Below are 26,413 nucleotides of genomic sequence, written 5' to 3' on the forward strand. Positions count from 1 at the left end.
TTTTCCAAGCAGCTCAGTTTAGATAAAAGACTATGCTCATGGCCTAACCACCAATGTCAGGGATAAGCACCTCGGGAGTAAGAAACATACCCCACTCATCTTTTTCCGTCTCCTGAAAGCACACAGGTCTTCTTCAAAGTTTGTGGACACTGTAAAGTTTTCCACAGCAAATTTCTCTGGAGGCCGGGCACTGCGGGTGGGGTTGGTACGGCGAGTTATCTGTCCCTCTGAAAAAGCCCGCCTCACTGGCTTCTTTTTCTGGAATGGAGGGAAAGAAGAGCTCCCAATAAACTGCTTCTGAGACCCCTTCAAAAGCTGGGAATTGATTCCGTTAACCGGGGACAGAAAACAAGATTTCCACTTACATAAGCTGGACTCGGTGTCTGTACCGGGAATAGCTCTGGGAGAGAATGCAGTTCTGCCAGCAGCTGAGCAAGCTAAGGCAGAAAAGAAGAAAAACAGTCACTGCTTGTGTCTGCTTTCCCACAAAGCGGGCTCTGTTCAAGATCAGATCCATGTCCCAGCCCCCCAAAACATCTAAGAACACCCAGATTTTTTAGCAATTATTTCTTTACATAACCTGAAAAGGGTGCCACATGTGTCAAACCCCAACAAAGACAATGTATCTATTTACAGTATTCCAATGACAAACGCAATACCAAAGGTATTCATCCCCAGGATGAAAGTGACATATTCCTGAAATTTACACACGAGTGAAAGTGGCACGCTAACCCTCTCCTACGTCAGTGGAATACAAAGGATCCTCATGTTGCACAAACCAATTTCTGGAATGACATGCTTGACTAACTTTCAGAGAGTAAACACACCAAAGAAACTACAGACTTTTTGTCTGAATGCTGTTTGCTACTTAAGTGTTTATATATGTGTATATGTATGTATTTTATCATATCTGTATATATGCACATGTACAAAACATATAGTTATATGCATATACATATCATATACATGATACAGTATACATAATACGTGAATATGAGGTGTATTATACACACATACATGATATAGACATATGTATATACGTACACACATATACATATATATGTATGCACGCATTTGTATATATGTGTATGTATATATGTGTATGTGTGTATGTGTGTATATGTATATATACACACATCTCATGTATAGATATATAAATTATATCGTATACCTGTTATATATTATACATATATCTATATACATACACACACATATACATATATGCATGTGTATCTATACATACATAGACCCATACATATTTACTCATTTATTTACTGGGGAGAGAGCATGGCGTGACCAAACCAGTGGTTTCTGAATCCCTAGTGAGATAGCTCCCCGCCATCAATGCAGATTTGGAAGGTTAAGAGTCAAGGTTCCAAGTTTGACATATTGCCTCCTCTTTCATGGCCTCATTTTCCACTGCAAAATGAGGGTGCTGAACCAGATGACCTCTAAGGTTGCTTTTGGCTCTAAAATCTTCGATCTTCTGTAACTTAGGGTACTCAAGGTAATTCATTGCCAGGGCCCCATGATGAAAATGGACTTGACCTTGCCCACCCGGGAAAAGCCCAGCAGGCTTGGTTTCTCTACCCATGAAGGCAAAAGTACCACCAGGGAAACCAAGTCTGTGCAGGGAGGGGTGTCTCTTACCATGGCTTTGTTTTCCTTAATGTTCATGGCCCTTTTGAGCAGAGCGTCCGAGTCAGCCTGGCCCACGTCCCTGGAGTCATCCTCAGACTCGGAGGTAGACCCTTCCGTGGCTTTCTTCCCTGGTCTACCATTTTTCTTTCTTCTCAAGGCCTTTGGTTTTTCACTCTCATCAAAATGTAAGCTAGAAAAGGATGGCTCAGAAAACCTGGTTTTTATATCAGCTTTATTCTTTGTGGGGAACTGGAAGGCAACCCGAAGACCAAAGCTGTTTCTTTTGGAGGCTGTCTTCGTTTTAGCCTCCTCTTCCTCCTCTTCTTCTTCCTCCTCCTCCTCCTCCTCTTCACTACCTACAAGCCTGTCTCCAGCATCTTCATCACTCATTTCTGACTCCGTGAGCTAATAAAGGTAAGGAACACAAAACCGGTCTACTGTTTACCAACACAAAACAAACACACCTCTAGAAAGATTCAATGGTGTAAAAAAAAAATTCCTGCTATAATCTATCATTAAACATTTATTAAGTGCCTACTACGTGCCAAGCACTGGGAATACAAGAAGAGGCCGAGTCCCTACCCTGGAGAAGCTTACAAACCAACTAGGGAGACAATGTGCAGAACAAATACATACAAACCAAGTTATTACACCAGACATACAGGAAATAATTAACAGAAGGAAAACCCTAGCATTGGTCAGTGGATGGAATTAGTGAGATTGAAGGAATAACCTAAATGCTAACTCATTCCCAAAGACCAAGAAGCCTCCTAATGTACACAAAGCACTGAGCAAATGTCAGGTATCATCATTAAGAGTTTTCAGCAAATTTTATTGCTGGAAAAGAAAAAATGGCTGAAGAGAACTTCATGAGGCTGAAGTCTTATCGGGGGAGGGTGGACTGCACCAGAAAGGGGGCAGGGAAGGCTGCTAACTGTGTAGCTGCAGGTCTGGCCTGAGCTAGAGTGCATGTTCATTGATGATGGGGGAGGAGGAGGGGGAAGGAAGAAGCATTTTTATAGCGCAAGGCACTGCGGTTTTTTTACAAATTTTACAAATTACAAATCTAATTTGAAAAGAGAAGGTGCCAACCACAGGAGGGCAGCCAGGATAATGAGAGGTCTTGGAAATCATGTTTGAAGGAACTGACAATGCTCATCCCTGTGTAAGAGAAGGCCTTCTGAGCCCGAACAGTTCACTTTAACAATCAGAGGTTATCACCTCTGATTAAAAGTTAGAGGTCCATGATAAACCCAAAGACCCCAGCTTCTGGGATAAGAACCCACTCTAACAAAAACTGCTGGGAAAACTGGAAAAAAGTATGGCAGAAACTAGGCACTGATCAAAATCTCACACCATATACCAAAATAAAGTCAAAATGGGTTCATGATTTATATATAAAGGCTGATACTGTAAGCAAACTGGGAGAGCAAGGAATAGTTGGTCTACAAGATTTATGGAGAACAGAAGAATTCATGACCAAACAGGAGATAGAGAACATTACAAAGAGCAAAATGGATAACTCTGATTACATTAAATTTAAAAGTTTTGGCACAAACAAAGCCAATGCAACCAAGATTAGAAGGGAGGTAGAAAACTGGGAAAGAATTTTTACAACCAGTCTCTCCAATAAGGGCCTCATTTCTAAAACATGTAGAGAATTAAGTCAAATTTATAAGAACACAAGCCATTCCCCAATTGATAAATGGTCAAAGGATATGAATAGGTAGTTTTCAGATGAAGAAATTAAAGCCATCTATAGTCATATGAAAAAATGTTCTAAATCACTATTGATTAGACAAATGCAAATTAAAACAACTCTGAGGTACCACATCACACCTATCAGATTGGCTAACATGACAAAACAGGAAAATGATAAATGTTGGAGAGGATGTGGGAAAACTGGAACGCTAATACATTGTTGGTAGAGTTGTGAACTGATCAACCATTCTGGAGAGCAATTTGGAATTATGCCCAAAGGGCTATCAAAATGTGCATACCTTTTGACCCAGTAATAGCACCTCTAGGTCTGTATCCCAAAAAGATCATACAAATGTGAAAAGCACCCACTGTACAAAAATATTCATAGCAACTGTTTTTGTGGTGGCAAAGAACTGGAAATTGAGGGGATGCCCATCAACTGGGGAATGGCTGAACAAGTTGTGGTATATGAATGTAATGGAATACTATTGTGCTACAAGAAATGATGAGCAGGCTGACTTCAGAAAAACCTGGAAAGACTCGTATGGTCTGATGCTGAGTGAAGTGAGCAGAACCAGGAGAATGTTGTACACAAAAACAGTCACGTTGTTCGATGACTAATATTGATAAACTTAACCCTTCCCAGCAATACAAGGATCTAAGACATCTCCAAAGGCCTCGTGATGGAAAATGCTATCCACATCCAAAGAAAGAACTACGGAGTTCAAATGCAGATAGAAGCATACTATTTGCTATTTTTTTTTCTTCTGTTGTGTTTTGTTTCCTCTTTCTGGTGGCTCCTCCTATTGGCTCTAATTCTTACTTACAACATCACTAATGTAAAAATATGTTTAATAAGAATGTAAATATATAGCCTATATCAGATTGTGTGCCGTCTTGGAGAGGGTGGTGGGGAGGGAGGGAGAGAAAAATTTTAAGCTCAAAAGCATATGGAAGTGATTGTTGATAAATCAAAATAAATTAATTTAAAAAAATAAATAAAATAACTAGGCAGTATAAGGTTGGGAAAAAAAAAAGTTAGAGGTCCAAACAGAGAAAGATGAGGCTTAAGTCTTTATAGCCCTAGGGCCTTGTACTTAAATAAATCCACCTTATATTGATTAGGTGACTTTGTGTGATTAAGGCAGAAATTCAAACCCAGGAACTCCAGCTCTTCAGTGTTTTTAAGACTCTGTCACACTCCTCAAGTCAAATGTATTTTTAAAGTTTCAGAGGGATTTAAAGATGGAAATTCCAGGGAGGCAGATTTCATCTCCATGTAGGAAAGCTTCTTTGGGCCACCACTGGACCAGAAGACTTCCAAGGGTGGGTGTCTCAACATCAGGAGAAGTTCAAGGGGAGGTCTGGTGGGTGGAGAGTATGAAAGGGAGTCTTGTTATGGAGAGGGAGGTCTGATGGTGTGATGGGCCAAAGGAAACCCCTTCGTAAAGGCTACCTGTAAATGGGACTTGTGGTTACGGGTATCACTTCAGACCAGAACCAAAAGGTCGAGTTCAACTGGGAGCCTTCCCACATGGGGATTTCTCCTTGGACAGGGAAGGTGGTTCCCATCTGCCTGTCCAGGTAAGGAAACACCAAGCCACTTCACACCAACCGTCCAACAACTCTTTATACATATGGCAATGAACCAAAGAGGCTTGTTTACCCAAGCTGGGATAAGAGACAAACAAAAATAGGTCAAAAGGGGTTAGAAAAACATGGATAAAGTCACTCATCCAAGGGGGGCCACAGTCCCATATTCCGCAAGGTGACACTCTGGAAGCACGGGGTAACACATAAGCTCCTTGAGGGCAGAAAATGTTTTATTTTGAGGTCCCTGGCACCTTGCACATATGGTAGGAATGGCCCCAAGGTCCTTGCCAGCTCTGGGCTTATGATTCTGTGAGCAAACACTCCAACAAAACAGAAAAGAAACGACTACTGGGCTGAACTGACCGTCATAGGTGTAGATCTGGAAGGGACCTCAGAGGGCGTTTGATAGAAACCCCACACTCTACAGATGAGGAAACTGAGGCCCAGGGGAGTTAAGAGAGTTCACACTGGTAGCAAGCTGCTTAGCTGGGATTTGAATATGGCTCCTTCAAATCCAAAGCCCACTGCCACCCATTGCTAGGCACCATTCTACCTTCAGAACGTTACCGGATAAAATAAATCTGAGGGACAGGGGGAGGAATTTAAAAGCCAGTTGTAAAGAGAGAATATTTTCACTGGGGGGAAAACATCAGGAAATAACTGAGAAATCCTGAAAGTGCTGGATGGCTTAGTTACCATTAGCTCTGGGTGACTGTTGAGCTCACTCTGGGTAAATCCTTCAAAATCTTCTGTCTCTGAGTCGGTCTCTTCAGTGAAAATCCTTCTCAGCTCATCTGTGATGTACTTGGGATGGAAACCAATGTCCTAAACCCAGCATATTACGAAAGAAAAAGGAAGATGTTAACCCACCAAATTCAGAGAGTTTTATTTAAAAACAAGAACAAGAAAGTTTATTCAGATTCACTTCCTGGCAGATTTACAGCTTCCAGTGAAATAGGCCAGTCCTGTCAGAGACCGGAATTTGATTTTATCAGCATAGATGCAGAACCAGAAAAACCCAAGGGAAAGGAAGAAACGCTCAATCCATCTGGAGGCTGACAACCCCTCCCCCACTCCCAGGCACCTCTGGGAAGCTGTCCCTTCAAGGTAGCCTGTCTCCAAAGCGCAAGACAAAAGAGCACTATCGCAGGCAAGACATTGCAGGTCAGAAATGACTTATTTTCTTCTTCATCTGCTGCCACCCAAGGCGAGGGCTTCCTGGTTAGAAAAAGGAAGCCACTGCAAAATTCAAGCCTACCACCTCCATGGCCTCAGAGAGATTTCTCTTAGATGCCGGGAGAAGCTTTCAGCAAGCTACACTCCTTTGGGTCTAAATGGCACCTTTCTAACACAGAGACTGAATTCCCACCCCCCTCAAAAAAAAAAAAAAAGATCTAATTTTCTTTTTCTTTTCTTTCTTTTTTTTTTTGGTGAGGACAATTGGGGTTAAGTGACTTGCCCAGGATCACAGAGCTAGTGTCTGAGGATTTGAACTCAGGTCCTCCTAACTCCAGGGTCTGTGCTCCGCTACTTTTCTTTATTGACGCCTCTTGTGAGGAGGGGAATGGCAGACAATGGCAAAGTGAAAGGTGGTATCAGAAGACCTCACAGCTCAAGTCCTGCTACCTATTGACCGTGGCCCATTGTCCCTTGTTCTTTTTGAGCCTCGATTTCCACATCTGTGGAATTAGGCTAACTAGATTAGACTAATTAGACTAATCTAGAACCATTCCAGTTCAAACGGAAAGGGACTAAGAGTCTTTCTGAGGCTCAGCCTTTTCTGACCTGCCTCCCCCTTTTAATTACCCCAAAGGGTCCCAGGTGGATCAGCCAGGGTGCCCCCTGGGGCGTAGGGCCTACACTGGGGGCTGCTGGTGCTGACCTAAACTCTCGTATGTACATGTTACCTTAGAGTGTAAGCTCTCTGAAGGCAGGCGCCGTTCCATCTCTGTCCTGTCTCTGACACCTCTGCACAGATCCTGGAGTGTTGGACTGACTGATGGGTGCAGCTGCCTTCTCAAAGCCAGGCACATTTCACCCAGGCTAAAGTTGGCTTCCTACGTTTTCCCACAGTCTAGATCTTGGCACTAGACACCTGGGACCTCAGGATTAGCTAAGCCCAGCTTCCTCAGGTCACAGGAGAGAAAACTGACTGGCCCAAGGCTAAGCGGCAAGAGCCAGGTCCTGGGCCCAGGCAGGTCTTTGGTTTCTCTCATCCACAGGAGAAGCAGAAACGACTCTTGGGCGGCCACACGTGACTCAGCATCTTCACCTTCCCTCCTGTGCATTCTGCCCTTCACCAACTGTCATAATGTATTATTTCATATTTAGATAATCACTGGAGAAAAATAGAAGCAATGATGGAAAAAACCTGCCAAAGAAGCAGGTGGGGGCGAATGAGGATGTTTTCAGCATGGGTCTCTTTAAGCTTAAGAACAGACTGGATGAATTACTGTGCATAATTGTAAGGCATCTTCAATTACTCCACTCCTTGGGCCATAGTTAACCGTGGTGCAGCTGACAGAAAAGAAGTCATATGAGAATGCTCACTAGCTGGTGTTGCCGGCCGCTGGGGCCGCTGCCTGGGAACGGGAGCTCGGGTGGACCCAGTCCATCGCATGGTGAAAGACACCAGGATGCATGAGGGCCACGCTCCGGGCAGCTGCTGGGGCTGACTGCAGCCAACATCCAGGCCACAGAGGGGCACCGAGGCCAGAGGGTGGTTTTCTCCACAAACAAAAGAACTTGTACATGCCACCCTCACTGCCTCTGGGCAGCTGACCAGCCGGCTGGGCCCTCTGAGAGGCCCCCACCTGCCTCCCGTAATTCATCCTAGGGGAGAGACTGAGCAAAAAGGTCTGAATTCAAGAAGGGGCCTGAGAAGGCAGCCGGAGCCGAGAGGGAAGCCCAGAGGCCTGGCAGGGGCTCTGGCCTTGGTCAGACACTCTCGGGACTGCCCTACACTGCCTCACAAGCAGATGCATTCTGCCTTCCCTGGGATAACTCTCTATTTAGACAGTTACTGAAACTCATTGCCAGAAGAGAGCCATTGGCTGGAATGGAAATGGGACAGACTGAGTTGGAAGTACCTTGGTCTAAAACTGAGCCCCAGAGCTTGGGTGCAAAGTCACCCAGAGCAGCCAAGCCAGCACCACGATGATCAGTTGCAGCCACTCTCAAGGAGGAACCCCATTCCCAATATCCCCATTAAAGCCAACCCTTCCACACCTCCTGACCCCAACAAGGGAAAGGGCAATAGGGCAGCCTGACACCTCCCATGATGAGAGGGCAGCAGTGTCTGAATGAATCACAACTCGTTTGGAAGCCAACACAAGCAGTATAAGGGAGTGATCTGGACAGAAGCGGTCACTCCCCAACGACAGGTCCACATCCTGCCCGACTGTCCACCTCGGGTCACGTGAGGAGTGAAGTACTGTTCCTGCCCGTCCTCAAAGGGCTTATGACCCAGCTGAAGAAGCAAGACACCGGCAGGCATGCTAACGATGTAAGATTACGCAAATGAGAAGAATCAGGAAGACAAGGAAGTGTCCCAAGTGCTGAGGGCGCCCCAGGAGATGGGCAATTAACCAGCCATTGTCAATGAGGAACCAAACAGCTGTTGGCTTGGCCTGCCCCAGACCCCCCATTTATTTTGTGGGAGGCAGCACAGTGTAATGGAGAGCTGGCCTCAGAGCCCGGGAGACCTGGGTTCAAATCCTGCCCCTGACACGTGCTAGCTGGGTGACCCTCTCAGTGACTTAAGCAAATCTCTCAAATTATAACCTGGAGGAAAGGGCTGATATCAGAATGTGTTTTGTACACCCTTATCTAAGTACACGTTGTCTCCCCAGTAGGATGGAGGCTTCCTGAAGGAAGACTTTCTATCTCTGGATCTTCAGTGCCTGGCCCATGGTTGGCATTCAATAACTATTTACTGACTGATTCATCTCCCAAAAACTCGTACTCTGCTTCAACACACCACATAGAGGGTTGGGGACAACCATCTCACACAACCCTCTCCTTTCACGGATGAGGAGAATAAGAGATGGGAAGCAACTTCCCCAAGGTCATGACCCAAGGCAAGATGGCGGCCCTCATCCAAGTGAATCTCTTGAAGGGCATGGGGGCCTTGGCCCACGAACCTTAGTACTCCCTGCTGCCCTCCCCCCAAAGCCTTAGACAAAGCTGGTGTTTGAGGAAGGTTTCTTGGACATCTCAATGAATGGTGAGGTTAGTCCAAAAACGTATTTAACTACTGTTCCCGTCAAGCTGGCATGAAACAGTTGGTGTATTTTCCAGAGCAACTCAATTCACAAGAAAGTCATTTACTCACCTGTCAAGATCTGGCCCTGAAATGAGGAACTTGAATTTATGGGGCATAAGTGACTTTTTTTTTTCAAGCCAAATGTTATATTAGGCACGTCGTACATAAAAGCCGTTTGAGGCTCTGCAGAAGGGCCTGGCAAAGAGATTGTTATTATTCCCTAAAAGGAACTCTCAAGCAAAACTCTACACAAGGAACCACAGTAGCCGAAGGCAAACAGGAGGCTGGCCACAGGCAACGTCCCAAGCCTTCCACTCTGCGCCTCAAAGGGGGCTGAGGAAAGACTACGAGGCAGGCCAGGACTTAGGGAGGGGCACTCCTGCTGAAATACCATCTGTCTGGGATTAGGACAGGCCCAGCAGGCTGCCAGGAAAAATCCCCACTGTTCCACATAAGGTGGGGAGCTGTCACTCAAGGCAAATACACAACAGACAGGCTGTCTTCTATCACCCTTTCAACGCTGAAGCCGGGATGCTACCACTTAGGCAGCTATTAACGTTGTTTCCTGATGTGATTCCAAGTGTACCCCAAAGCTGGGTGACCCTGGGGCAAAGGGGAAGGACATGTTCAAGACACGTTCTAATACTTCCCCAATAGATGATCCCATAGAAACAGAAATATGTCCAATTAGAACCAAGGGTTAAAATGATGGCAGGCCCGACAGGATCCTCGGGAAATAAAGACTGATCCCATGTAGCAGGATATTCTGCTTAATAAGGCAGAAAACAACATTAATATACTTTAGAAAGATCCTCCACTTTGATGAGCCTTACCTTGGGAGATGGGTACCACAGGAGCTATTACTGCCATTTTATAGACAGTGAAAGTAAGATGTAAAAAGTCAGTTCAGTGAAGACGTATTAAGTGCCCACCGTGGGCAAGGCTGTGGAGCCAGAAAGACTGACTGGTACCAGGGGCAGGACCGGAGGCCAGCACTCCCAAGTTTAGCCCTTGGACCAGCTATCCCAAGTGGCCTCTCTCTAACACACAGAATTCAGAGAAACCAGGCAGCCAATGCCGCTTACCTGTAACTAATAATCCCATCCAGGTAGGCCTAGGAAAGTGTTAATTTACAGCAGAGGGTGGGGAATAAGAAAGAGAAAACAGTCTTATGCTATCCCAACAGCAAACTCTGAGGAAAGAATACCGTCCCTGAAGCCACATTGGGCTCTGACCCTCCAGGGGCCTCCCCTTGTGTTCTACAGATGAGTCTTCAAAGGAGTCACCACGTCCAGAGATACGTTCCTCTCACTCTAACTCCTCCTTGGCTCACCTGGGCCTCAGCACAGCTGCTGGGCTGCAATCACCACGGAGGGCTGGGCCCTTTCCTTTGACCATGTGGGATTCCCGGACCTAAATCACAGCTCAAGGCAGGTTCAAGCTCTTAAGGCAGTAATGAGAATGGACTTTATCCTGTAAGGTCATTCTCTGAGAGGTGCAGAGTTTATCAAGAACCCCCCCCCCAAAAAAAAAGGATTCAAATAGCAAAACCTCCAGGAAAGGCTGTCTTGTGTGCTCATTCAAACACATTTCCTTTCACTCTACAATAAAGCAACAGCTCCACAGAAACATGAGGTCCACAAAGTTCAAGGCATTTCCAGTCCAAACGTCCCCCATGGCCTGGCTGTGCCCGACTTGTGGTAGAACCTTCCAAGCTCACACTGGTCTGATCAGCCAGCCAGACACACTGCACCTTGACCCCACTGTAGGGAGGCCTCCTCCGTTCTCTTCAAGCACCAAGGACCACAACCGCCGATTAATTAATTAATTAGCAGCCTCCACCTAAGCTGCAGCAGCCCCTGAAATCAAGGTGACTTGTAAACCAAGCCGCAGACAGAGATGCACGCTCCTTACCTTTTTCCCTGGCTCTGGGGAGTCAAAGCTCTCTTCCAGGTACAGTGTTTCCATCGGAACATCATCTCCAAACCCAAAAAAATCTTCCTCATCACTGGGGGCGTTGAAAATGTCAGCCACCTCTTCAGGTATCTGTTTGAGATTCAAGAGACAGAATGATAAAAGTAGTGACTGGTGGGGTCCATAGGGTGGAGGGGCGGTGGGTGAGGGAGAAAGGCCCGAGACGAAATCGAGCTCCCCCTTTCACAGCCCCATCAACACGCCATTCACTCTTACATTCGCCAAGAACAGCCCCACTCCCCTGACTGAGGGATGGGTAACATCTGATATCCCACAGGCACCTACTCAGTGCAATGGGGCAGAGAGAGGGAGCTGGGGAGACTTTTGTAAAATTCCAGAGACCAGTCCCTCTTACTGTCACACAAAACGATGAGGCAATCTTTCTATAGAAGCAATTTTCCATTTGCAGGCTAAAAAAAGACACCCCCAAAACACACAAGCCTCAGTTTCTGGAAATCCGATTTTCACGGGATCTACCTAATTTAACTATGATCTTCCCCAGGACTCTGGAGTCCAAGGGTGTGTGCTGAAGACCCTGGCCTGGAAGGCAGAGGGCCCGGCCTCCCATCCTGGCTCTGCTCTTTCTACCTGTGTGACCCTTCCTGCTCACCGGGCAACAGTTTTCTCACCTATAAAAAGAAGGGATAAGTCTTGACAACCAGATGTTGCCTAGTCCCCTCAGGCTAGAGCCTTCCCCTCTAAGGCTAACTCGTAATACATCTCTCCTCCACAGGTACAGGGATTTTATCTGGTACACAACTTCCCCCTTCCAACGTAAGTTCCCTGAGGACAGACTCTTATCTTTGGACCTCCAAGGCTTAACCAAATGCCTAGGGCAAGGATGAAGTCTTAATAAATGCTTGTGGATTGATTTCCCAAATCCAATAATCCTTACTAAAAACACCACCACGGGGGAGGGAGGGGAGGAAGCAGCATTTCTATAGTACCTAGCGCTTTACAAACAGGATCTCATTTCATCTTCATAAGGACAACTGCTATATTCCCATTTTAAGTTGAAAAAATTGAGGCAAAAGAGATTAAGTGACTTGCCCAGGGTCACACAGCTACAGGATTTGAACTCAGGTCTTCCTGACTCCAAGCCTACCACTCTATCCACTGAACCACCCAGCTGCCTAAATCAGAGAGCAGACAAGCTTAAGATCCAGGGTCATGATTTAGATCTAGCCATAGCACAATCCCCATCATTTTCCATCTGAAAAGAACGAAGCCCTTGCTCAAGGTACCAGAACTAACGCTAAGGGGCCCTGGAACAGCGGAGCCTTCCTTTATGAAGGGCAGGAATGTCAGAATCAGAGGACCTGGACCCCAAAATCCCTTCGGAGACTCACTGGCTGGGTGACCCTGGACTCAACTAAACTCTGAGCCTCCGTTTCCACATCTTTAAAATGAAGGGGCTGCAGGAGAAGACTTCCAGGGTCCCTGCCAGCCTCGACGGACGATCCCGTCACCTGGTTCAGCTTCGAACTCAGAGGAGAGACAGGGGGGCCACGACTGAAGGCTGCTTTGGAGAACACCCAGCCAACACACTCAGAACTGTCCAAGGTGTAATGGGCTGCCTCTGGAAGCCATGGGTGCTAGGGGGCGCCATAGTGCATAGAGCGCCTGGCCCGGCTTTAGGAAGACTCATCTTCCTGAGTTCCAATCTGGCCTCAGACACTTAGGAGCTGTGTGACTGACCCTGGGTGAGTCACTTCACCCTGTTTGCCTTAGTTTCCTCATCTGTAAAATGAACTGGAGAAGGAAATGGCAAACCACTCCAATATCTCTGCTGAGAAAACCCCCAATGGAGTCACAAAGAGTCGGCCATGACTGAATAACAACAAGGAAGCTGTGGGATCCCCCTCCATGGGGGTCTTTAAATCAAAGAGGATGACAGCAGAGTGGTTCATGTGGCAGGGTCATAGCTTCAGAATGGAAAGGACCTTAGAGGGACATCTAGGCTGTCTCCCTCATTCCATAAAGGAGGAAACTCAGGCTCATGGTAGTTAAGTGACTTGGCAAAGGTTGAATGAGGAGATTTCTGAGGTCTCTTCCAAAATTCCGTGATTCTATGAATCAGGATTTGGAATGAAAGGACATAGATCTGAATCTCGGCTCTGACAGTTATGACTTGGGGCAAGTCGCTTTTCTGGGCCTCAGTTTCCTCACTGGCAAAAATGATGCAGTAAACCTTGATGATTCCCCCAGAAGGGCCCTTCCAGCTCTCCAGCTATGACCCTCAATGACCTCAGAAGCAGCAAGAAAAGGGCAAATCTTTTTCATTTTCCTTTGACTGAGAGTCTTCAGAGCTGCCAGGATGAAAATCTTCCCCTTCCAGCCCTGGAGAAAGGGTTAAGACCAGCACATTCCCGGCTTTAATGACTTAATGGAAGAGCATACAAGGGGCTGTGTGAGTCTCGGCTCTATGAATGCATCCGCTCTTCCAGGGACCCCTGCATTAGCCCCCGGGTCATTGTGCAGATAAGCTCGCTACTGCTGTGACTGCTGTATGCCCAACTAATTTCTCCTTCTCTGGCTATTACTTCTGAATCTGCACCAGAGGGGCCATTATGGGGGTGTAATTACCGATTAGGAACAAAAGGGGAAAAAAATATACTTTCCCAGTGGAAGGCTTATTTTTTTTAAACCTCTTTGCATTCTTGGGGTAGGTAGGGGCTCTGATTAAAGTAACTTGTGTGAAGGAACTTCAAAAGACCTTAAAAAATAAAGGGGAGCTTGAGATGCCTCCCCCCCATTCCAGCCTTATTTTTTTTCAAGCCTCTCATTAAAATGTTCAGAAGGCTCTCTCCCCCCCAACCCCAGTCAAGCAAAGGGCTTCATTTAACAAGCAAAGAAGAAGGCAGGGTTTGTGTAAGGTAGACAGACACGCTCAAAGAAGACTCATACATAAGACACCTTGTGCTAACGTCCTCGCCCGCAACCCCCTGGTTGGACAACACACACTGCTCTTGGCACAGAGATCTGTCCTGTTCCCTCCCACCCATCTCCTGGGGCAGGATGTTTAGATTTAGTCATTCCCAGGCCTTGATGAACTGTCTAGACACAGAGCTCAATGGATTCGTGGTCAAGCAGGGCTGAAGGATTCAGCCATCATGGACTGACCCACTGGAGTCAGGAAGAGTAGACTGTTGGAGCTGGAAGGCCATCTAGACTAACCCTTTCCTTTTACAGATGAGGAAACTGAGGCCCAGAAAGTGTCCATGATACGAAAGGTCACAAAGAAGTCAGAACCTCAGTCCTCAATTGCACACCTGCAATTTCCCTTCTCTCCCTCCACCTCCCACAAACCCCAATGGCCCCCACTTCTTCCTCACACGCCGTGCTCCAGCCACACTCCACACGCCAGACGAAGGCTCCATCTCCTGCCCATCCAGCGTGGGCACTACCCACAAGCACTTCCTTGCTCATGAAACCTTCCGTGCCTCCCCCTGCCAGCTGTCGTTAGGTACTCTCCACATACCCACAGGCATACGTGTCTTCCGCCCCCTTAGAATGCAAGCTCCCTGAGAGCAGGACCTGTTATCTTTTGTCTTTGTATCCTTATCCCTAAACACAGTTCTTGGCACACAGTCGGCACTTAATAAATGCTTGCTGACGAGCCCTATAGCCACTGCCCTTTCCAACAGCCATGTTGCCTCTCAGATCTGAGTTCTTTGCCTCAGTTTCCCCATGTGTAAAATGGGGATAATACTCCCTTGCAGAATCTACCTCCACAGAGCTTTTGTGAGATTTGAATGAATTAGCAAGGCATTTTACAAACCACGACCATTCCACGTACACACCTCAGCTAGGCCTACGATCCCAGTGGTGAGATTCTCTCCTCTCTCTGGCATGTGGAAGAATGGGGAAGTTCATCCCACATTCCGCAAGGCTTGCTGGTGCTCACACCCAGATCCAGCTACCATCCAGGGCTCCGCTCTCTGGTCCCCAGCACCAACTCGGCTGAGCTTCTGATCACTCCCAGCACTTTTTGAATGATCTCATAATTACTCAGTTTAAGAGGTGGAAAGGACCTTGACGGTGGTCATCTACTCCAACTTTCTCCGTGGAGAGATGAAAACACTGAGACGGAGTGATCCGCCCAAGGTCACGTCCAGAGAATCAAAGAACTTGAGAGCTGGAAGAAACCCCAATGGCCAACTCGTTCTGAAAGGCATCGCCTCTGTAAGACAACCACTAAGCGCTCGTCCAGCCTCTGCTCGGCCTCTCAGAATCCCTAGGCTTCCCCTGGGGGTCCCCCAGCTGTCTCCTAATGATCCCATAACCTGTCTGTGTATAAGCCACACCCCTCTCTCCCACAGCAGACTATGCATTCCTTGAGGACGGGGGGGGGGGGGGGGGGGGGGGGGGGGGGGGGGGGGGCCACCTTTCATCTTTTGCCTGTTTCTCCAACCCCCAAGCAGTGCCTGGTGCAGAGAAGGGGCTTTAAAAATTATGTTTCATTAAAAAGCCTCACCCCCATTTAATCACAGCCTATAAGTGATGAATAAAAAGGCCTCAAGTTATTACTAAGGCACGAGCGACCAGGAACCTTGGAAACCGGACAGGTCATTAATACTGTTTATCAACTCCCCAATGCCAAAAAGTCTCTCATGAAAGGCTCCCCCTGACGCATCCTGGAAAGAAGTACCCCACTAATAGCATATATCCCCTCATAAATGAAAAATGCCGTCTCTGTCTATACCCCCCGAATGTGCCAGCTCCAACGTATAGGAAGTGAGTCAGTTCTCTCCATGCTGGAAAGCCCCAAAATACGGCCCTCTCAGTACTGAAGAACAAACATACACAAGGACTGCCTGTGGAGAAGGCTCTGGGAAGGATCCGGAGTCAGGAAATCCAAAGCACACACCAGCCCTTTGGAAACAAATACCAAGACCGAGCCTGCTTGGAAAGACTCTAAGTGAAGTCCCTGAATATGCAACGTGATAGCATGTTTCCCGATGGACGAGTTGGCCGGGCTCTTCTAATCACGGCGGCACAGAATGCCCAAGGCCACGCAGATGACAATGCAACGGAAGGAGCCCCTCTGTGAAAGACAGTGGTCCAGTGGAGACCAAAGCGAGGGGTCTTCGCAGTCACATGAGCTCAGGGGTCAAGGGGGTCTCAGGCCATCACACGGTCCAATCCACACTTGATAACATCCCTTTATCATACCTGACACATCTAATTCACCTTCAGAACACACCTGCCCAAATGCCCATCCACGAGCTGCAGGACCCTGGGCAGGCCAGTTCATCTTTCTGCCTGTTCCCTCATCTCTAAATTGAGGTTAAACCAGTGTCCTTTCATGAGCCTATGATTTACAATCTAGGAGAGTACTTCTTGTTGTCCACCCCCCCCATTGGGGGCAGTGAAAGGTCAGAGGTTGTAGAGAAACAGACCGAGGCTGACTGTGAGGAGATGGTCATTCCTGATAACCAGAGCATTCAGGGTAGCATGGCCCATCCCCTGTGATGGGGGCTTCCTCCAGACTGCAGGGCTTTGGGCAGGGGCTAGACACGCCTACCATACCCACACCCCTTATACAGATGCCTTGAAAGGCAAAAATTAAATAGTCCTTGCCCTCAAAGGGTTTACAATTCATCCACAGGAAAAAAAAAAACTCACGTATATACACGAGTGTGTATAAACGATGCTCATCTCTAGCGAATTCGGATGCCCAGAAGAACCATCATGTATCCCTTCTTCTGGGCAACAGCAGTAAGTTTGGAGACATGATTACATCAACAATGGAAGTCTGTTTGATTTGGTCTGTGTGGGCATTCCCTTATTTAACACGAGTACCCAATTTCAGGAAGGCTAAGGATAACATGGAAGGCAGCCAGGCCTCAGGCTCTATGAGGAGGGACAGAGCAGAAGGAAAGCACTGACTGTCACCTAAAGAGGGATTAAATCCGTTCATCTCCACCCCAGGCAGCCAGCCTGGAACAATAGGGGTGGCTATCACAAAGGGACAAATCCAGGCTTGACTAAGGAGGTTCAGGGCTCCCCTTTCCATGGAAGTCTTCCCACAAAGGCCAGTTGGGGATGCATTTCAGAACTCTAAATGTGGGTATGTGGTGAAGCGGAAGTCTGCCTAGGATTCTAGGATCTAGTAACCCCCAATGAAGCGGTGACCCACTCTGCTTCTGGACAGCTCTGTATTAGGAAGCATTTCTTCTTTGCAACTTTTTTTTTTAAAGGCAATTGGGGTTAAGTGACTTGCCCAGGGTCACACAGCTAGTAAGTGTCAAGTGTTTGGTCTGAGGCCGGATTTGAACTCAGCTCGTCCTGACTTCAGGGCCGGTGCTCTATCCACTGCGCCACCTAGCTGCCCCCTTCTTTGCAACTTTTACCCATCATTCTACCTCCTGCCCTCTCAGGCACAACACCCAATCCCTCCAGCAGGGATTAAGGGCTCTTCAAATACTGAAGATAGTTGTCACTTTCTCTTCAGGAGACTAAACATCCCGAGGTCATCCCTAATTAAAGCTGGGATTAGTGGGAAAGAGGGGCAGACTCAGGGGTCATCCTGTCCAACCCAAGCTCTTCCCAGACATCCTCCATAAATCCTGCCTGTATATAAAAGGGCCCGTACAAGATGGGTCCAGAATAGATGGAAGAAAGAGGAAGGCTCTCACAGGAAACAATACATTAAAAGCTTTGAGAAAAGATAAATCTGGAAAACTCTTCAAGCTGACTTCTGATACACCGCAGGAGAGACTGGTCTAACACTCCACACAATAAACACAAAATAGATGAAAAGCTCCACTGCCTTGACCCTGACATGCAGCTGGATCGCTCAGCCACTGAGTTCATCTATCAGCACGTGGATCACGGCTTGGCTTTGAAGAGACCCAGTGAGCCGAGCTCAGAAGGGAAAAGGAAGAAGGGGATGAACTAGGTCTCCCATGGGCAAGTGTTGAGCACCAAGAGTTGGCAGGTATGGGAGGGTGAAGGGAGGGCTTTCTGAGGACGGGGGAGACCTGGGCGTGTTTGTAGGCAGCAGGGAAGGAGCCAGTAGATGGTGAGCTTCTTGAGGACAGGGGCTGTGGTTGGTTTGTTTTTTTCCTTTCTTCATATTCCCAGCACTTCCTTTACCCCTCCCCCCCCATCTTGCGTAGGAATGAGCAGGGTTCTGAGAGGCTAAGACAGCTGCTAAGAGGTGAAGCTAGGATTTGACCCTGGGTCTCTCCTGACTCCAAAACCATGGCTCAATCTGCCATCCCCTGATTTTACAGCTGAGGAAACAGAAGGCCAAGGGGTTAAAATGCCTTGTCACCGACTTGCAGCCAGTGTGAGACACCGGAAGGGAGGGGCTGGCCCCTTGTCCAGCACCATGTCCTTCCCCAGTGGGGTGATGGGGCAGGGGAAGGGGTCACCACAGGACACCAGGACCCTTCCACCCTTCCCCAAGACAGAAAGCACTCAGGGACTGGACCACTGGCCATCATCCAGGCACCGATGATCACCTTTGCACTCCCTCTGCCAAAGAACACACTCCATAGATGTGTGTGTTCAACTGTGAAAGGCATTAAGGGGAAAAAGGGAAAAAGAAGAGCAAATACATAAATCTCCTGGACCCCAGGACTAAGGACACTGACGTCTTGTCCCAGCAGCAGACTTTCCTGGAGCGGATCTGCTTGAGACCTTGGAAATGGCCATGCCAAAGACCACGGATGCTCTGGAGACATCCAGCCCTTAGGGCCGCCCCCCCCCCCCACCTGCTGGGCCCAGGTCGCTAAAGACACCTGGCTGCTGGCCCCTGTTAACACAGTGTGCGCCCCCCCCCCCCCCCCCCCCCCCCACCCCCCCCCGTGTATAGGCCACTTTTTAATCCTACTCATAGACTGGAGCAAGGGAGACTGTTTTGTACAAAGAAGTCTATTAAGGCCATCTAAGCAGTCTTCCCCCAGGTACTTTTGGCTGGCGGTGTGAAAAGGCAGATTCTCAAACCCTTTTTTGAAAAGCTGCATGAGAGGTTATCCACTTGAAACACTCGCATGGAAGCTTCTGAGAAGCTTTTTTTTTTCTTTTTTGGTAAAGATGCTAATAAGCTCCTTGCTGAGAAGTCAGAGAAGATGAAAACTAAACTAGTTAACAATTATAAAGTATCTCTTTTACTCATCTGAGTTTTCCTAGATGCTTTTAAGGGGGAAAAAAGTCCAATTCAACTCAACAAATCTTTATTCAATGACAAAATGTGTAAGACACTATATTCTGCACAGTCCTAGCCCTGAATGGGGCCATAATATAGACTTTAAAAGTGGCTCCTAATTGGGAAATGTAGCTAAAACGAGGTCAGTTATAAAGCACTGCTTTGCAAACCTTAAAGCTCTATATAAATACTAGCTATTATCATTATTATTATTATTATTATTATTATCAAAATGTTGGCATTTCACTGCTTATGGTCTCTTCCAGAAGCCCAGAGCTGCACTCAAAATTAGTCTCACAGCCCCCCAGGAGCACAGATTTAGAGATGGAAGGCTCCTTCAATAGTATCTTCATTGTATAGGTAAGGAAACTGATGCTCAGGGAGATTAAGTGATTGTCCCAAGTCACACAAAGAATAAATGTCAGAACTAGGATTTGAACTCAGGTCTTTTTACTTTTAATCAAGAACTGCACCCTACCACCTGGCTCAGTAAGTAGGTATTAAGTATCTGCTGTGGGAAGAGGACTGTGGTAGATGCCGAGAAAGACAAAGAACTTAGGGGGAAAATCTAGTCCTTGCCTCAAAGAGTTTACAGTCTAATGGGGGGGGGATAAGGTATAAACCCAGATAACTATATTATATAATAGGCCATGAGTGCCCTGAGCTAGATTAAAATGTAATTAGAAAACACTTGACAAAATGAAGAAAAGCATTACCAGTCAATGAGATCAAGACAGGGATCATTAAGGAGGTGACATTAAAGGATGGGTCAGCATTCACAGGTTAAATAGGGAAAAGGAGGCCACTGCAAAAGTGTGAGCACAGGCAGGAAGGCACAGGGATTATTTAGATGACAGGGAATATTCACAGGATGGCCTATTTAGATCTGAGTGGGCTCTGAGAGCTCACTGGCTCAAACCACTGAGTTTATAGACAAGGAAAGGATATCCCTGAGAGGAGTGACCTGCCCAAGGTGACCCAGGGGGTCTAGTCAGCAGCAAGGCTGGGACCAAACTCAGGTGCCCTGACCTAGATCCACTCCTTTTCTCCTACACTTCAGGTTACCAGAAAAGAGAAAGGAGGGGACAGGAGGAGGGATGGCAGCCGACTATAAAGAGCCTTAACTCCAGGTGAAGGAGCCTGTCCTTTGTTCTACAGGCAATAGAAGACCTCCGGAAATTTCTTAATAGAACAGCATTACCAGAAACGTGCTTTAGGAAGATAAGGGTATGATAGGACAAAGTGGCATCAGAGGGTGGGAAGATAGGACAGGTGAGAAGACCTGTCAGGAGACCCAAGCAGCAGGAGATACTAAGGGTTTAGATTATGGTAAGAGTGGAGTGGAAGAAGACAGAGAGAGAAAGAGACAAAGAGACAGAGCACTCAGAGCTACAAACATCATCATGTAAGGCTGGGTGAGCTCAGGGGATTTGTCCAAAATCACACTTGGAGTCACGGGACCTGGGTTCAAATCCCAGGTCTGCTATGTACTACCTGCATGGCCATAGACAATTCACTTTAACCTCTCTCTGCCTCAGTTTCCTCTCCTGTAAAATAATGATGAGATATCCTCTAAGGTCCCTTCAGCTCCAAACAGATGATCTTAGAATGAATGTATCCAGGGTATCCTCAGCCACCTGCCACAAGTAGGTAGTGAAGGGGACAGAGAGTGGATCTGGGAGTCAGGAAGATGAGTTTATTACTTTAAAAACACCTTCTCAGGGTGATGTGACTGTTAGCTGGTCAGTGAAACTCAGTCACTACCACATCCCTCAAATCCTACACAAAATCTCTGCCATCTCCCAAAGCTCGAGGAACATTTACCCAAGAATGCTGAGATTTCATTGTTTGCCTGGGGCCCAGCAGCAAACAGCTGAAAGCAGGGTGGTCTCCTGGTTGTGCACCCTCAGAAAAGCTGTTGGCCCAAAGGAAGGGCCTCACAAACACTTGTAAGCCCCTCGCGAGCACGTCTGATTCTATCCCCAGTACCTAGCACAACGTTGTAGGCCCTTAATAAATATTTTTCCAATGGAAAGGAAGGGAATAAGCATTTATGTAGCACCTACTATGTGCTAAGAACTGTGTGCCTACATTGTGCTAAGCGATTTACAATTATTATCTCATTTGATCCTCATAACAAGCTTGAGAGACAGGTAGTATTGTTATCCCCATTTAACAGATGAGGAAACTGAGGCAAACATCAAGGAAGTGACTTACCCAAGGTCACACAGCCAGGAAGTGTCTGAGGCTGGATATAAACTCAGGACTTGGTTGGCCTTTAGAAAACAGGTAGAAAAAGGATGGTCTTCCAGCCTTTTCTTTAAAAAAAAAAAACTTCTTTGGAGGGTAATGGTACAAATCACCACCTCCTCTGGGTTTCCCAAGTTCCACAGGCGAAGTCACCGTTACAAACTACCCCTGACATTCCTGGAAAGCCAAATCCTGAACCTGAGCTCTGAGGGAATGGTTCTGGGCCACCCGACCCCTCCTGCCCTTCCAGACTTCTTTCCTATCACTCCCCTTTCCAGCCAGACTGGCCCCACGTTCAGCTTGGTGCCTAGCCTACGTGCAGGCTGCCCCCCATACCTCCAGGTCATTTCCTCTTGGACTCCCCGAGTTCCTCCAATCTTCATCTCAGAAGGTCCTGTGTCCTGATCCCCAACTGCTCCCTTTCTGTAGTGTACCTGCTTCTGTTTTTCCCCCAGATTTGCTGACCTGTGCACACACATTCTCTAACCCCACAATCCCCAGTAGAATGTATTTTTCTTTTTCATCCCTGCCCCTTAGCCCAGTGCCTGGCACGTGACAGGTGCCTAATGGAACTAAATTAGATTTTAAAGAAAATTCTAGAAAACGCAGCTCCAAGATGGCAAGGCCAGTGCTAGCTTCTGGGCACATCCCCAAGCTCTCCTTTCACTAACTGCGGCTAATGTCCACAACTCATCTTACTCTACCTAGGGCAAGAAAGGCCCTTAGAGTTGTCTAGTCTGAACCTCTTATTTTACAGATGTGGCAACTGAGGCACAGAGAATGTAAGTGACTTGTTTAAGTGCATGAGGTATTCGTAAGTGGTGGAACGAAGAGTCAAAACCAGTTTCTCTAAATCCAGAAGCTGCTTCCTTTCTTCACCCAGATTTGTAGCTGGAGCAATAAAAACTGTAGCGTTCACGGAGAGCCAGGAGCAGTCCCCAGGCTAAGTGAAATGTGGGTCACTTGTGGTACCTAGGGGATTCCTCACCCTATCAGTGCTTTTGCGTAGGAGAAGCCACAAGCCTCAAGGTCAAAACCAGAGATCCCCACGCCTGGGAGGGAGACAGGTCCAGAATTCCAAACAAGCATGAATTCCTCAGGTACCTTCTAAGATTAGGTGTGCAGAGTAACAGCCAGGTGACAGAAAGACACTAGGTTGTGGGCCAGCTGTGTCCAACTCTGTGGCCCCGTGGGGCCACACTGTCCGTGGGGTTTTCCTGGCAAACATATAGGGGTGGTCTGGCATTTCCTCCTCCAGTGGATTAAGGCAAACAGAGTGAAGTGACCTGCCCAAGGTCACATAGCTAGTGAGCATCTGACGCTGGATTTGAACTCAGGGCTTCCTTCTTCCAGGCTCAGCGCTCTATCCACTGAGCCACCTAGCAGCCTCCAGCATTCTATGGTCTTTCCAACTCCAAGTCCTAGGCCCTACAAACTGGTATCTCTCCCCTCAGGACCTCAGCTGCCTTTGGGGAGGCTTGCGCTAAGGTCACCATCATACCATAAAGGCGGGGGGCAGAGACCACAGAGGGGGCTGGGGCAGAGCAATCCTCCATCCCATGGATTTCTAATCCAATCCCTCATTAACTGGTGGGATTCCAGGGCAGAAGTGTTTTCTCCTTCCTCTTCCCAACCCCCAGAACTAGCTCTGTTTTTCTTCTCTCAGCTCTTTGATTCTGTAGGAAGCTGCATCTTCCCTCTTTTGAATGAGCTCTGAAGGGCTGCACTATGCCCTCAGGACAAAGTGAAAAATGACAAGCTGCCATGCCCTCACAGAGCTTATGTTCCACCAAACAGAAACCCCGGGCTCACTTGAGCTCAGCGCTGGCCCGGCTGTGGTAACTGACCTTTCTTTCCACAAATCTTATTCTAGTTTTATTCAAATACAATCACCGAATTTGAGAGTTGGAAGGGTGACCACTGGTCTCCAGCCTGACCCATGCAGGAAAGGAATCTGAATCACAGCTGGAAGGGACCCTGAAGTCCATTCATTTTACAGAGAAGAAAACTGAGGTCGCACTAGAGTACAGAGGGGAGGAGCTTCACCCATCTACTGGCCGCCCCTCCTGACACGGTCCCTGAGGGTTACCATCTTTGTCCCAGCCCCCTGAGCCATCCTCCACTCACTGAAATTGCAAAGCATAAGTGGCTTTCACTGAAAAAATAAGCAGGGCACATTTCCACTAGAAAAATCACCTTAATCTGGGCTGCCCGTTAGTTCTTTAAAACACCTGATCTTACAATATGGCCATTTGTTCCAATTGGTAAAGAGCATGTGGCTGGGATCTGTGCATCAAACTCAACACAGCAAAAAGTTTATTTGATATATTTGAGAGAGGAAGGATGGAGAGGATGGGGGACAGGGGAAAGGGGAACGACAGGGAAGAGGGAGGAAAGGAAGGGGAAGGGAAGAAGAGGGGGGAAAGGGAGGAGAAGAGGAGGAGGAGAAAAAAAGGGGAAGAAAAAGGGAGGATTACAGGTTTTCTCACTATCTTAGAGTACAATCCAATCTCCAATTCAGCTGCCCCCCTATTTCCCCGTATACTATATACTATCTTCAGATAATGTGACTCCCAGGTTTTGCCTAAAAGCGAATTATAAGTTCATGAATTAAAATAAAATTATTAAACGCTTGCTGGGTCAAGCAGTGTGCCTATGTTTCTGTCTAGTTTTACCCAGAAGGCAAGCTCCTTGAGGGCAGGTACTATGATCATGTCTGTGTGCCCTCAGAACTTGGCTCAGCCCTGACACACCACAGATTAATAAACACTCCTCGCACAGTTAGATTCATAGATTCTGGGCAGGAAGAGCCCTCACATTCGGTCACTTTGCTGCATCACAATTTCCTCATCGGAGAAGTGGAGGGGCTGGAGTGGATGGCGTCTAACATCTCTTTAGCTCCATATTTGTGATTCTATGAACTCCTCCATTTGGGGGGCTGAGGAAACAGACAGGAGGGAGGGAAGAGACTTGTCAAAGGCGGGGTAGACCTAAAGATGCAGACTAAAAATCAGAAGCCAGGTCCCCTGGCCCCAAAAGCTTTCCAGCTCCCTCTGGGGTTCAGGGTCCGAGCAAGACCCTTCCAGTGCCTTCCCCTGCTAAGCCTGCAGGATCCTGAGTGACTCACCGACCCCTTGAATGTCCCTACGGAGCTCAGGCCAGAAGCATCACTACGGCAGCCAGGTTTCACACAAGGAGCTCTCTACTTGCAATTCTGGCTTCCTCCGTCCAGCCGAGACAAATAATATGTATTTTTCTTGTTTTTATTTCTTCCCCTCATTTAAAAAGTTTCTAAAACACCAAATACACCTCAAAAGATATGCTTGCCCACAGAGTTAAAATATAAACTTTCTGGCGGTTTGATTAAATAATGTCACGAACAGCAACTATTCCACTGGAATCTTCCCCCCACCCCCACCCCCACCCCACCAAGTTGGGGTTTGGTGTTCGGCCAGGGAAGTACTTCAGCAAAGTCAACACTGGCTGAGCATTCCAAGCACTCAACACTGGGTCACTGTGCTAACTTGGGGCACCTCAATTCCGTGCCCCACCTTCCTCATTCCCCCGCTCCCGGGCCCATAACATAGCAACTGGGGGAAAACACATCCGAAGTCGGAAGGTAAACCCGAGCTCGCAGGTCCGAGGGGCCCCAAGCCGTGCGGCCCCGCCACAGCCTCCTCTCCTCCTCCAAGCATCCCTGGGGTCACACAGCAAGCCCTCAACCTCTTCCTTCCCGCTCCAGCCCTTTTAATTTTTAAAAGTTTACAAACAATCGCTTCGCTCCTCCGGGACCACATTTGAGCTAGCTCGGTTCCTCGCCTTTCTTTTCCAATTACATTTTTCTTCCTAGAATATAGAGTTCCACAGAGCGGGTAGAGTCGGAGACGCCATCCCAGCGTAAGGAGGCATCTGAGAAACCTCCCTAGGATCCCAAAGCAACAAAATCTCTCCTAGGCAATCTTAAGCAACAGTTGGGCGGATGGGGAGGGTCCCCCTGGAATCACAGAGACCAAGCCCCTTCCTTTCAGCTCTAAATTCTAAATCCAGGAGCTGCTAGCATGGGAACTATCTCTAAGGGCGAGCCTTCCAATTAAGCAAGTTCCTACCCACGGACACAAACGCGCGCGGGCCAAAGTGCAAAATGTGAAAAACAAATCTGCATCGGTTGGGAAAGCTCGTGGCAAGGCAAGCTCCAGGAGCAAACCGGGAGAAGGCATGGAGGGAGAGAGGGAAGGAGGGAGGGAGCACGGGGCCATGTGTGTATTCAGGCTGCAAGTGCCCAGAGCCTCACCTTAGCGGCAGCCGCCAGCTCCATGTCGTTAAAAGCCCGGGCCGGGCTGTGGCGCGCGCCTCAGTCGCTACCGCCGCAGAGTCGGAGCCGCAGCGCGGCGTTCTAGAACGTCCGGGCCCGGGCGCACGGGCTACAAAGTATCAAAGGGAGCCCAGACTGTCCGCCGACGTTCGAATGTAGAACGCCGAGCGGCGGGCGGGCTACGGCGCGGGGCAAAGAGCGATCGCACTCATCTCCCAGCCGTGGGGGGGAAACGCCCGAGAGGCCGCCAAACTCTGGCCCGCTGCGGGCCAGCCCCGAGCCCCGCGCGTGGCGCCCGGCCTCACAGCCGTGGACTTTCACGCTCGTCTTGGCCGGGGGCGCGAGGGAGGGGCCGCGGCCGCGCGCGGGCGGCGGCTGGCCGGGCCGAGGTGGCGGCCTCCCCCCTGTAGTGTGGGGCGGCAGTGGAGCGGTCCGATCAGCTTTCTGCGCGGGAGAAGTGCTAGGGGGATGTCCCGCTCTGCCCCACTGACAGGCCCGCCTGCCCCGGGATTGCAGCCAC

At 48.0% G+C, this 26,413-nt stretch overlaps 1 protein-coding gene across 1 annotated transcript in view; it reads right to left on the reverse strand.

The window, feature by feature from the left end:
• The window catches only part of CDCA7L (cell division cycle associated 7 like), a 34,134-nt gene extending 8,088 nt beyond the window's left edge, over positions 1 to 26,046 (reverse strand). The window contains exons 1-6 of the mRNA XM_020993275.2: positions 25,873 to 26,046; positions 11,114 to 11,245; positions 5,632 to 5,760; positions 1,651 to 2,046; positions 366 to 437; positions 91 to 258 (exon numbers count right to left, since the gene is read on the reverse strand). Of these exons, the coding sequence (XP_020848934.1) occupies positions 91 to 258; positions 366 to 437; positions 1,651 to 2,046; positions 5,632 to 5,760; positions 11,114 to 11,245; positions 25,873 to 25,896 (921 nt within the window). The 5' untranslated portion in view covers positions 25,897 to 26,046. The remainder of the gene's footprint in view (positions 1 to 90; positions 259 to 365; positions 438 to 1,650; positions 2,047 to 5,631; positions 5,761 to 11,113; positions 11,246 to 25,872) is intronic.
• Positions 26,047 to 26,413: the final 367 nt, after the last annotated feature.

This window comes from Phascolarctos cinereus, unplaced genomic scaffold, assembly GCF_003287225.1.
Source record: "Phascolarctos cinereus isolate Bilbo 61053 unplaced genomic scaffold, phaCin_HiC Scaffold_1;HRSCAF=81, whole genome shotgun sequence".
NCBI lineage: Eukaryota > Metazoa > Chordata > Mammalia > Diprotodontia > Phascolarctidae > Phascolarctos > Phascolarctos cinereus.